General features: G+C 31.6%; 1 protein-coding gene across 1 annotated transcript; it reads right to left on the bottom strand.

Moving 5' to 3' along the window:
- Window positions 1-2,312: 2,312 nt before the first annotated feature.
- LOC132061068 (uncharacterized) lies at window positions 2,313-6,495 on the bottom strand. The gene is made up of 10 exons (XM_059453944.1): window positions 5,818-6,495; window positions 5,140-5,586; window positions 4,886-4,999; window positions 4,670-4,795; window positions 4,393-4,542; window positions 3,980-4,262; window positions 3,767-3,914; window positions 3,536-3,674; window positions 3,153-3,451; window positions 2,313-2,535 (listed from the first exon to the last, which is right to left on the bottom strand). Exons 1-10 carry the CDS (start codon window positions 6,493-6,495, stop codon window positions 2,313-2,315), a joined length of 2,607 nt encoding a protein of 868 aa, XP_059309927.1.
- Window positions 6,496-12,532: the final 6,037 nt, after the last annotated feature.

Here is a 12,532-nt window from a genome sequence, read left to right on the forward strand (position 1 = left end):
TTCTGTATGTTTTTATTGCTCTCTATGCATTTATCAAGGGATTTGAGTGTTGTCGATCAATTGTGGTTGTTGATGGTAGCCACTTAAAAACACCGTTCAATGGGACATATGTATCTGCAAGCACATTAGATGGTGTAGGTATGTCTAAAATTCACGATGCCTTTTGTTTATTAATCTTAATAACTACAAATACAATATGTTTTTTTACGTAAGAAATACTTACATATATGCAGTAATATATCGCCCTAGCATATGGTGTGCTTGATTCTGAGAATGACAAATCTTGAATGTGGTTTTTCGAGCGTTTCAGAGAAACATACGGAGTAAGAGAGAACACGTGTATCGTATCTGATAGGCATGAGAGTATAAACAAAGCTATTTTCAGAATCTATCCAGAAGTCACACATTATGCATGTATATGGCATCTATGGGGTAATGTATGTAAAAAATACAGGAAAAGCCATGATATTTTGTCGCCTATTTTTTATTCAATGGCAAAAGCATATACGCAAGATGAGTTTGATGAGTTGATGCTTAAGGTTCAGAAAGTAGATATGCGGGTTGCAGAGTATTTGGATGAAGCTGGTAGGGATAGAGTTTATGCAACTGTTAACCGAGGTTGGACAATGACTTCTAACATTGCGGAGTGTATTAACAAACACCTTTTAGCTGCTAGAGAACTACCGATATATGACTTTCTGGAAGAGGTTCGAAAGATGTTTGATAGATATAATTACAATAATAGGAGAAATGGAACATACACGTTCACCACACTTGGTAAAAAATTCCTAGAGATCTTTGTCAATCAATGAGTATTTGTGTCTACGAATGACGGTATGTTTCAAAATCAAGTGTTTTTACAAAAAATTAAATATATTTATAAAAAAAAATTAATTCTAAATACTGTTTTTTAATAAGGAACTCTGTTTTTTTATTGAATGTATTTTTTATCTTAAAACGGTTTATATTGAAAAACCTTCAAATACATGGAGGTTTTTTTTTTTTTTTTTGTAATGATTGAAAAAAAAAACATTTTAGTTTTTTTAATCAAGATGTTCGATTTTACATAATGAAATCGTTTTTTTATTGAATGTATTTTGTTCTTAAAACGACATTTTTTATATTGAAAGAAATTTAAATACATAATGTTTTTTTTTGTTTGACGATTGAACCATCAACAGAATTTGTGTACACGGTACATGATGGACGAAGGCGTTTCATTATTAATCTGAGTAACAAAACATGCAGTTGTCATATCTTTCAATTAGACGAAATTCCATGTTCACACGCATGGGCTGTTATAAAACAGAAACATTTGGTTGTTGATGATTATTGCTCTAATTTATTCAAGCCGGAGATAGTTGTAAAGACATACGATATTGCTGTGGATCCTTTACTAGACGAGCGTAAATGGGAAATTCCAAAAGACATCTTGGATGAAGTGGTGTTGCCGCCGAGATACAAAAGACCACCTGGTAGGCCAAAGAAGAGGCGTAACAAACCTTTACATGAATTAATGGCTGGAAAAGAGACATGCTTGCAGTACTTGTGGACAACTTGGACACAACAGGCGTTCGTGTGGTTTTGAGCCTAGGAGGAAATGATTTGGTTTCAATTATGTTTTTATTATCGTACCCTTACTTAGGGAAATACTCCGGGTTTTTTTAAGAATAAGGACAAATGTGTCAATAATTTCTATTGACACTTATTATCTGTATTTCTATAATTCTTGTTTTGTATAAATGTTTGTCGTAAAATTCATTGATTACTATCAACATATGTACAAATACATCTAGTTTACAGTATAAAAATCATCAATAATTCATGAACAGAGGTTAAACAAACATTGAGATTAAATTTGGTATTATAACATACTTGAGTAAATAACTGTGTATGTCTGTTAAAGAAACTTAATGTGAATACTTGAAGATTATTTTTCTGTTCATTCAAACATACAACAAACATATAGTATGTGGATTACAAGAACATTAGGTTTTTATATCAAAAAAATGATATGTATTTTTAGCTGTTAAGTTAAAAAAACATTATGTATTTGTAAAATACATAGTTTACAGATGTTAATGATGTCAGTATTTGAAGGCCACTTTTTGATATTCAATGAAATTTTCTTGTTTCCGAATAGTATGTTCAACAGTTAAATAATTGTCAACATTAATAGTAATCTTTAAAAAAAAAGCTGCACATTCATTTCACAAAATTATAATCCAACATCAATCTAATACATCTAAAGCAACAAACTAGCTACTAAAGAAAAAAAAGAACAAAAACATCGTTTATCCTAACATAATTGTTCAAACATCATGAACATCAACAGTGTTGTAATATATCTCAGTCCTAATTGGTCTTGGTGGAACCTCACTATCACTCTCAGCATTGTTGGCCAACTTGACTTCGGTGTATCCCCACAAAAGAGTGCCATATCTCATACGCAGAATATGTGCATCAATATTATCTGGTATACTCCCAGCCGTGATCAAATACTCAGCATATGCTGCCACAAATACACCACAGTCCCTGTGATAAAAAGGGATATACATGTTAGTTTTTAATACTAACTATAATTAAGGATAAAAAATGTTGTAAATATTTTTTGTAATGAAACATACATATAACAGAATGTATTTGAAAAGAGTATTAAAATGTATGTTTATATAAATCTATATGACTTATCTATTTGGATATAAACACCATGTATGTTTTTTAAAATATTTATGTATTTGTGTGAATAGACATCGATGCATCCTACATGTATTTGTTGGTTAAAATAACTTTTTAATTTGGAAATACTTACATGCTATCATATTCTTGCTAAGGCAGATTTTCAACATAAACAACATCAAGGGTATCCATCTGCCCCTTATCGTAAGAAGTTGTATCCTTAACCAAACTGAGACGTCTTCGATTTACAAAGAATCCCGACATATTAAGGAAATGCGGTAGTAATGTGGCCAGTTTATCAACTTCAGTCCTCACAACTGCTGTGTGCCAAGCAAAATGGTACGAGTTGTAAACATAAAGACGCCTGTCAAAATTTTTATTCATTTTTAAAAAAGAAAAAGAAACAGGAATCAGAATATCAGTAAACATGTATTTTTTGTAATATTTAAAAGACAAGTGTTAACCAAAAATACCTGTCTAAGAATGACAAAACAACCAACACCCAATGATTTTCTTCTTTTATGTTGAATGGTATTAGCATATTGTCAACCGTATGCCATGGCACATTCGCAAGTAGTCTGTGGCCCTTGACATAATCGATCAAAGTAGACTCTTTGTTGGCAACATCGGTCTGTGTTCCAATGTTGTGGAATGCGTGATAACAAACATCAAAGTGCTGCTTGAAAACACAATCAACAGTGGTAAAAGTGTAGTTGTTGTTCATGTCATATTTTCCTTTCTTCCGAAAGTAGTAGAATATGACATCAATATGCTGAAATGATTCAAAAATACATGGGTTAACTTTAGGTATGAATTAATACATATTTTTGGTAATTAAAATTGTTATAAAAATTACCTCGTCATTCCACAACTGACCATCCATTGACAAAAGGTAAAACCAGTTCTTATCTTTAACAGTTGTGACAACAAAATCGTATTGGACACCATCCTCAAAAGCTGCCATGTTTTTCCTGTAATGATCTTCATAATTTTTCCTGGAAAAACAAAAAAGAAAACACAAATACATTATGAAAAAAGGGACACATTCATAATTATTCCAAAATTCATAAAAACCTTACAAACATACTTAGCATCATGCCTTTTGAGCATTCCCTTGTTAAGCCATTCGCAGAATTCTTCAAATACATCGAGGTCCAACACATCGGTAATGGGAAATTGATGAAAGGGGTGTTTCTTGTCAAACAAAGGCATTTGTTGCTTGCCCGAACTGCTACCTATTTATTTGTGAAAAAAAAATCAACAGTTGCTCCACTTTAAAAATGTACAACAAATAACATACCAAATTCTGTGCACCATGGTGAGGTCTGGTATTTTCCGGGCCATATAGTCCGAGGAACTGATGGATGAAGAATTGTTTCTTTTTCAGTTTCTTCTTCTTTCGCAATCTCTTTTCCAGGAGTTTGACTTGGCCAAGCTTCGTTGGGTAGATACCACTCAGATATAGGTTGAACGTCACAAACTTTTGCACCAGGATCCACAAAATCATTAAAGCTAGTGTTTCGCACATTCTTTTGTGGTGTAACTTGTTCTTTTGGATGCTCTTTTGCTATATCAGCCAATACCTATGCAATAACCTAACAAATACAGACATATAAAAATGGAAAAAAAATAGATTGGTTGCGAATTAAACGTATTCAAGTTTAATGCATACCTCTTTATCATTTGAATCATCGAATTCTTTTTTTCTTCCACAGTTTCTTTGGCTGTCTCAACAGCCGGACATTCATCGAGAATCTTTTGTTCTCCCGAAAGATTACCTCCTTCCAAAATCTCTTCTGTTGAAACTTTGACACTATCACCGCTTCCATTGTCATTATCCGCTTGTTTTTCATGATCATCACCCTTAATAAAAAATGCCATATAATATGAATAAAAAAAATGATTAAAAATAAATCAACAAAAACATAAAGAAATAAATCATGAGAGAAAATTAATTGAAAAATACTTGGCAAAATAATCTATAACATACCTCGGGAAAAGAAACATGAACAGTAGTAGTATCCATTTGGATACCATCATCATGGTCCATGTAGGCATCACCTGCTTGATGTATGTTCTCGTCACGAAATTGAGGATGTGTTTCACTATCAGCCCCCTACAAATACAATATGTATTTATCAAATAAATTTGAAAAAACATACTGATTCTATCATTATTGACAAATGTATTAGTTAAGTTAAGATACCTTTTCTGAATTTTGATTCAGTTTTTTATTTTTCAAAAGCTTTGTTAATTTTTCATCCATCGCAAGATGGAAATCCTTTAATTCAGTAAATACAGACTTGAATACATCAAGAACCTAGAAAAATCAGAAAACAAGATCAGGAAGATTATAAAAACATTTTTTTAAAAACATAAAATGCATCATATAGGACAAAAACATATTGTATTTTTAAACATAAAATGCATCATATATGATGGAAAAAATATAAAACTTACATCTTGTTTGAATTTGTTGAAATCTTCCCCCAAAGATTTGATGTCATCCGATTTGTTGGTGGATGAATCATCAACAGATGCGCAGTGTGTACTTGTACCAACTATTTCTTTTCCTTTTGATTGAACGGGCTGAACTGGGACAGAAACTCCTGTTGGAACTAACGGAGGGATGATAGTTTGTTGGACTGTTGATTGTCGATTTTCCATGGGCAACAGTGTCGTTGACATCTTCCTAGATTTCTTGCGTGGTGGAGACTTTGAAGCGTCTTTCCGTTCTTTTTCTTTGGCAGCAGCAACATGTGGTGGTGTTGTAGAGAAATCAGCATACTCATCCTCCGTTTCTTGTATTTGCGTAGGTGAAACAGGTCTGTCTACAAAGAATGGACGCAACCCGAGCTCTTCAACTTCATTGGTCAGAGGAACAATGTTCCTAAAGTTAATGTGATCCTGTAAATTTGGAAAACATTGCACATATCAGTCATGTATTTGTCAGACCTGTATTTGTCAGTCATGTATTTGTTAAAATACATTGAAATAGAAAAGCATGACTACTGTCAAACAATGTATTTCTGTGAAGATAGTAGTTAAGAAACATGTATTTGACAAAAACATATTATGAAGGATCTAATTTAGTAAAGGATTAAGTAATAAGAATGTATTTTATTTTAGAAATTCTACCTTGGAAACACCTTCTCTGAACATGCCCGACATGAGTAGGGAAACCGTTGGTTGTGTGTTAATTGTTTTCCAGTTGAACATTCTTGGAATTCGATTTCCTGTCTTAACAGCTAAATTGGGGTCAACGTTGGAACAACACTCGTATATCCAAACTTGCATAGCATACGGAAAACCCCGAAGACAGTGAAGTATGTTTTGCATCCTGTTGTGAACACTAACAATCAGATCATCGAATGCTTCTTTACCCCATGTATAATCTACATATTGTCCACTCACAACCAAATCAAAATGTTTTTTTTTGGTATCGTCACGTTTTCTCTTTTCACGGACAAGTAAATAATTATGGATGAAATATAATATCGCAGTCCTAACAGCATCTCTATCAGCATTAGCCCCGACACTCCAATCCTGATCTTTAAAACACTTGTTTAACGACATCTTTAAAACATTTTTTGTTGCCCCAGGAAAATACTTTGTCATGAATTTGTTCTCAACATCCGGAAATTCAATTTCCTCATCATAACACTTGAGCCCAGTAATTAATGCAAAATCAAATAGAGTAAACGTGAGTTCAGTCCCATTGATATCAATAACAAAAGCATCCTTCGAACTACGTTTCAACTCCCTAATCATCAGACATTTAAATAGTTGACACTGAACCTCGGATTCAACCGGCATATCCAAATATTTACCAAAAATAGCGTTCTTAAACACCTCAAACTATTCATCAGTAAGTTTGTCCCTCAAATCATCTCTGATTTTTTGATTCATGTATGCTTTAGTACGTACTGGAGCAGTTGGAGGACGTTTCAACATGAATTTAGATCCCTGAAAAAATAATTAATAATATGAGAACAAATACACATCGTATACTAAAATATACATATGACTGAATATTAAAAAAAAACAAAAAAACAAATTACTATTTCTTAAAATTTAAAAACTACAACACAAAATAAACATACATACTTTAGAAAAAATGTTCCCATAAGAAGCAAGTTAAAAAAACAACCAAAAATACATAAACAACAACACATATATATTTAGACCTAAGTTTTAGTTCCAGAAAAATAGACATACATATAATGAAAAAAAAATCAGAAAGCGAGAAAATCTTTGGATGTCAACAAATACACAAATACACAATAAAAACTGCAAAATACAACATCTATCTCGCAAAAACATACGAGTCTCACAACTAAAAAAAATGAACGCATACATTCATATAGATTAACGTATGTGTTTAAAACATAAATATAAACTGAAAATATGATAAATCCGACATAAACATGAAAATCAAAAAAAGAATAATCAAAACATACATTCATAAAAAATTACGTATGCATTCAAATACATAATCAAAAAATGAAAAAAAAATTTGAAAAAATACTTGATTCTTCACTGATAATTTTGCTGCTGGTAAATCTTCATCAACAACAACATTCTTCCCCTTTTTAGCAGAATCAACTTCAGATGTATTTCTCCTCTCTGATGTTGTAACATAAGCTTTTTTAGTCTCAGAAATACGTAGTTGAAGACTCACTTTTCTCTTAGGATCATGTATTTTCTTTGATCTAATCTCAGCATATTCTTTCTCAGCAGAAGTTGCATCAACATTGATTTTTTGTTGAGAAATACCCAAATCAAAGGTCGAAAAATCTAAATTTTGAACACTATGTGTTATGCCTCTAGTTACTCTCCTATTAGGTGTGGTTTGATCAGCTATTAGAATAATGATTTAGTGATTAACACCTGAAAATTAAACTTTGATTTAAGTTAAAATTATAAGAACAAAGAACATTAAAAAACGAAAAATACACAATATATATAAAAATACTTACACAAATACACAACCACCCGAGAATTTAGGGCACAAAATCGTGGTTGAATCGTGGATGAAACGTGATTGAAGGTTGAAAGTAATGGAAAAAAACTGAAGAGAAAAAAACGGCTAAAATTTTGATTAATTAAAGAGAGAGAATCCTAATTAATGTGTGAGTATGTAATTGTACCGTTAAAAGGGGAACAGGGATTGGGCAACGTGATTTTAGGTGTATTTGTGTATGTTGTACCTTTTTTTACCATGGTAGCTATAATTGGTAATATTGAAAAGTTTTAAGTTATTATTACTAATAAAAACAAATGGTAGTTATGTTAATTAAATATGGTTAAAAAGAAGCTATGGCAAGTAATTTTTACTATAAACTATGCCTTGTCCGGCATAGTTTTGTAGAAATTAAGTTATACTACAAAACTATGCCGGAAAAGGAACACTACTAGAAAAAGAGTTTTTCCCACCGACATTTAGTGGTAAATTTATGCTATAAAACATGATTTTCCCACCTCATTCCTATCGACAATCTCACTAGGAAAATGCATGATGAGAAATATATTCACATTGAAACGCTGGGAAACTTCATAATTTTTTCATGTGAAAATTCTACTATTTATGTTTTTCTCATCAACATTTAGTGAGAAATAGCCACTGAAAATTTTTCAGCAGGAAAATAGTCATTTTTTAGTAGTGGAACTATGTAGAAACTATGCTTTAAGGCATAACTTTTGCCCGAATAGGCATAGTTTGCTATGAAATCTTGCCTTGATTTTTTTTTTTTTGCCTCTGCTGAGGTTCGAACCCGAATCTCTGGTTTCATAGACCAACGAATAAGGGTACTTTGGCCCACAAATTTTCATTAAATGAGAAGTAGAGATCAATAATTAAAGAACACCGATTTGAGGAGCAAAAATTAAAGACCAATCCATACAAAGGCCAATCAGCGCAATTTTTTGCCAAAGTTTTTAGTTGAGAAAGAAATTCTATTTAGGAACCATATGATACAGCTCACTTTAGAACTTGAGGCACAAATATCTAAACTCAGGCACAATGCATAGCTTCAGACAAAATTATAACTTCAATAATTAAAATTGATACACGAGGAAAAACTGAATAATCATGTACCAAAGTTTTAGCTAACAAAATTTTTTGTTTAGGAATTATAATGATAAACTCACTTCAAAACTTTAGGTCCAAATGCATGAACTTCAGCAAATACATAAACTTTTGCACATATGCATAAGGTTCAAGCACAAATGCATGGACTTCAAGCACCAAAGCTGAACTTCAGACGTGTTTTGTCTGAAGCTTGTTTCTACAAACAATATGTCACGTTTCAGACAAAATTTATAATTTTATATGCGGATTTGTGCTACTTTCATGATGTTTGTCGAAAATTAATTATAAAGTGGTTAAACTTATAAAAATTATACTTCACGCATACTTGAAAAGACAAATACCGACTTTTCCTAAATATTATTTTGGAGAAAGAAAAAAAAAGTAAGTCAAGTAAGTCATGATTTATAAAGTAGGGCCAACTATTCAAAAAGTTCAATGATACCCCCAAGCCATTACAACCACAGAAAAAAGGAGAAAATGCAGAACAGTAAAAAAGAAAAGGCCAACACGAAGCCAGAGAAACATTATCTGATTTTCATAATGTCAACTCTTGAAACGTGATCATCAAAGGTTGTGACGGAGTAATAAATACATTTAATTAGAGGTTTCGATTTTAAACCTGAGTATACAATCGCCTTTTATAGAAAAAATTTCAATACAATTTGGATTAATCCGGTTCAAAACGAGCACTGAACACCAAGTAAAAAAAACCTTTTGAGACATGGAACGAAAATAAAACTTTTGAGACGTGGAGACTTGTCCGTAGCTGAAAGGGACGTGGTGAATAATATCTTCAACCCATTTCTTTCTTATGGGGGCAATTGCTTCTGGTGAAAGATTGTTCCATGTTGTACATGCCAATAATTTGCGGCTGCTGCTGCTAATAATAATAATAATCACTGTAATTGTGACATTTACAGATAGATAGATAATCGTCATTAGACCAAATTCTGTAATGAATAGACTGTGTCATATTTTAGAAATAAAATATGTAAGAATAATTTACTCTCTTTTGAGAGGCGAACTATGATTGTCATTTTGCATAAAAAAGGATTACACAATAAGAAAGTTGTTATTAATTTATTATTTATCATAAAATATTTTTTACACGTAAGATATTATGCTTGATTATGACAAGTGTTATTATATGATATCTAAAAATTCATGTGTGTATGTTTATGAATATTGAATAGACAAAAGGTATTCTTTTGTGTGGTACGCGAAAAAATTATATGCACTAGGTGCTTCTAACTAGGGCTGTTCACAGTTTTGGTTAAAACCAAAACCAAACCGAAAATTTAACCAAATCGAATAAAAAAACCGACATTTGGTTTGGTTTGGTTTGGTTTGGTTTTAAATTTGAAAAACCGATAGTAGTTGGTTTGGTTATGGTTATAGTAAAAAATAACCGAATAAATAACCGAACCAAACCGATAATTATATACATAAAATTTATAATTATTTATATGTATAATATTAACTTTTCATAAATAATTAAAGATATTTTATACCTTTTAATTATTAATTTAATTTTGGTCTACTTATTTTTAAGGCCATGTCTTAAAAAGAATATGTAAAATCAATAATCCGCCCAACTCTAATAAGTCGTATGCATAAGGGTAAAAAGTAAAAATCCTACTATCTCTTTTCATTTTACATTGCCATCGGCACGTATTTCCTCAATATCGACAAAGTTAGCCGCTTGTGGTAGTGAGAAAAAAAGCTTCATAAGAAATTTGAAGAATGTAGAGAGAGAATATTTGAATTGTCACTTTTGGTCATAAATTGAAAAACCGAACCAAACCGAACCAAACCGAAACAATAACCAAACCGGTGGTTATTATTTTACTTGGTTTGGTTATGGTTTTAGACATTTAAAAACCGACTAAATTGGTTTGGTTATGGTTTTAACCAATAACCGACCCAAACCGAACCATGAACACCCCTACTTCTAACAACAATAATAAGAGTCCGCGACTTAAGTGACACAAAAAAAAAAATTTGGAACCAAAATAACACAAAAAAGAAGAAGTTATAAAAGTAGGTTTCACGAACAGAACCTGTGCCTGAAAGAGGCTACTTTTTTTTTTTTTTTAAAGCTATCAAAATCACGTTTTTTTCATACTTTGGGCAAAGATTAGTTGTGTTTCAAAATCCCGAAATATCAATATTTTATATATAACTTAATATATTTTTTTACGTACAATAATGTCGGCTCATTACATCAAGTATAACTAAACGTTTGGATCGTCGTTTTAGGGGTTGTAAAGTGCCCCGAAGTAAGTTTTGTTTGTTTGGAAACTTGTCATCTTTAAGTTTAAGTGTCATATTTTATAGAGTTTTGATCTAAGTGTTTTATTATTTAGTCAAATCGAATGTACAAATAAAAATATTATATTAAAAAATAATTCATCCAATAGGAGAGGTTCAATCAAGGTATAATATATCTCATTCAATGCTCCCACCAAGGTTTGATCCCATGTTGTTGGCATAAAAAAGAAGTAAGTAAAAAAGAGAGGCTAAACCACCAAGCCAAATTGGTGAAAGCAATAAAGTAGACACTTTTTATTTTTTGTAATGTTCACTAATGCTATCTAGCTCGTTTTCATAAATTGAATTTCGAACCTCGAAATTGACATTCAAAACATCATTACCACGGGATTAGCATCTCGAAATAGATTTTTTATCATTAGATTTTTACTAAAGATGAATGAAATTTTTGCACAAATTTGGGGCAAAATTCAAATTGAATGGGATAACAAGTGTTTTTTTAAAAACCGGCTGGGGTATGGCGGTTTGCCCGGCTAGATCTCGAAAAAATACCCTGAGTCAAAAAAAAAAAATCGCGTAAATTGGACATCCGAGCACAAAGTTATGACCATTTAAAGTTTCAACAATTTACAACTAGTTTTCTACCTATGCTCCTATCCTTATTTTTTATTTACGTCAAATCTTCTATGATACATAAATTAATTAAGGTCATGCCACAATGTTAAGGGTTTGGAGCTACTCAAATTTAACATTTAACATGTGAATATGTCAATTTTTTTCGTCCCACTGTAAACATAATTCAACATTTGTTTCCATCAGCAATCATAAAAATGCAAATTTGTCTCCCTCTATTTGGATAATTTTCAATGTATATACCTCATATGTATGGGCAACACGTTTTTTAGCCTCTCATTTTTTGGCATCTCGTGTGGGCAACAAGGCCGTGGTGGCGCAAGTACGTCTCGTGGTGGCAGAACATCTCGGAGTAAAAGAGCCTCTCGTACTTGAAGTTTTATTTTGAATATTTTGGTATTGTAAAAAATGATGTATTACTTAATGCAATGAATTATTTTTGAATTATTTTGAACCTCTCGTATTGGATGAATTATTTTTTAATATAATATTTTTATTTGTACATTCGACTTGACTAAATAATAAAACACTTAAATCAAAACCCTATAAAATATGACACTTAGATCTAAAGATGACAAGTTTCCAAACAAACAAAACTTACTTCGGGGCACTTTACAACCCCCAAAACGACGATCCAAACGTTTAGGTATACTTGATGTAATGAGCCGAGGTTATTGTACTCAAAAAAAGATATTAAGTTTTATATAAAATATTGATATTTTGGAGTTTTGAAACATGACTAATCTTTGCCTAAAGTATGAAAAAAACGTGATTTTGATAGCTTAAAAAAAAAAAGTAGCCTCTTTCACGCACAAAATCTGTGGGTGAAACCTACTTTTTTAATTTTTTTGTGTTATT

This window comes from Lycium ferocissimum, chromosome 6 (genome assembly GCF_029784015.1).
Source record: "Lycium ferocissimum isolate CSIRO_LF1 chromosome 6, AGI_CSIRO_Lferr_CH_V1, whole genome shotgun sequence".
Taxonomy (NCBI): domain Eukaryota; kingdom Viridiplantae; phylum Streptophyta; class Magnoliopsida; order Solanales; family Solanaceae; genus Lycium; species Lycium ferocissimum.